Here is a 1,051-nt window from a genome sequence, read left to right as displayed (position 1 = left end):
CCCCACCCTTAGGACTCCCTTGTTCATGCTTATGGAAAAGTATTTTTTTTTTAAAGATTTTATTTATTTATTTGACAGAGAGAGGCACAGTGAGAGAGGGAACACAAGCAGGGGGAGTGGGAGAGGGAGAAGCAGGCTTCCTGCCGAGCAGGGAGCCCGATGCGGGGCTCGATCCCAGGACCCTGGGATCATGACCTGAGCTGAAGGCAGACGCTTAACGACTGAGCCACCCAGGCGCCCCGGAAAAATATTTTTAAAGAGGGATTTTTTGCAGAATCATCTTGGAGTGGCTTTTCTTTTCTTTTATAAAAAACTAAGTCCAGGGGCACCTGGCTGGCTCCATCGATGAAGCATGCAACTCTTGATCTTGGGGTTGTGGGTTCGAGTCCCACTTTGGGTGTAGCGATTACTTAAAAATAAAATCTTAATATATACATAGGGGTGCCTGGGTGGCTCAGCTGGCTAAGCGTCTGCCTTGGGCTCAGGTCATGATCTCAGGATCCTGGGATAGAGCCCTGCATGGGCTCCCTGCTCAGTCTGCTTCTCCTTCTCCCTCTGCCCCTTGCCCCCCTCCCCATGCTCTCCCTCTCAAATATTTTTAAAAATCTTAAAACATATATAAGCCCAGAGGCCCAGAATCGGGGAGGGGACAGTGGCTCCCCGTTCCCATCTGTGCTAGATGTACTGGGCAGGTAGTGATGGTGCCACAGGGGAGTTCGGGGCCTTCAGCCTCCCTATCGACTCCACCAGGACCTGTCCCTAATTCCTGAACATATCTCAGCCACAGCACTCTGGGGACGCTGGGGCCAAGCACCGTAGGGGATTCCCTGCAATGGGGAGAAAGGCTGTGCACGGGCTGAGGCTCAGAGAGAAGCTTCCAGCCACATCCTAGGCTCCCCGGCCACAAGCTCGCTGCACCTGGAAGCAGCCCCCATGGAACCCCCCCACCCTCCCAGAGGACCCAAAGCCTGGGATGGTTATGATGCCAGCGTCAGAAATGACGACATAGACGTACAGAGCCCCCGCCCTCGGCTCTGGTGGAGTTCCCGCT

General features: G+C 54.0%; 1 protein-coding gene across 1 annotated transcript in view; it reads left to right on the top strand.

The window, feature by feature from the left end:
• Positions 1 to 763, top strand: part of KIFC3 (kinesin family member C3) — a 37,368-nt gene extending 36,605 nt beyond the window's left edge. The window contains exon 17 of the mRNA XM_081807882.1: positions 680 to 763. Within this exon, the coding sequence (XP_081664008.1) occupies positions 680 to 763 (84 nt within the window). The remainder of the gene's footprint in view (positions 1 to 679) is intronic.
• The last annotated feature ends 288 nt before the right edge of the window (positions 764 to 1,051 follow it).

The sequence above is a fragment of the Leptonychotes weddellii genome, chromosome 16, assembly GCF_054177405.1.
Source record: "Leptonychotes weddellii isolate Sample4059 chromosome 16, ASM5417740v2, whole genome shotgun sequence".
NCBI classification, from domain to species: domain Eukaryota; kingdom Metazoa; phylum Chordata; class Mammalia; order Carnivora; family Phocidae; genus Leptonychotes; species Leptonychotes weddellii.
The sequence above is the reverse complement of the archived record's forward strand: the minus strand, read 5'-3'. Positions and strand labels throughout refer to the sequence as shown.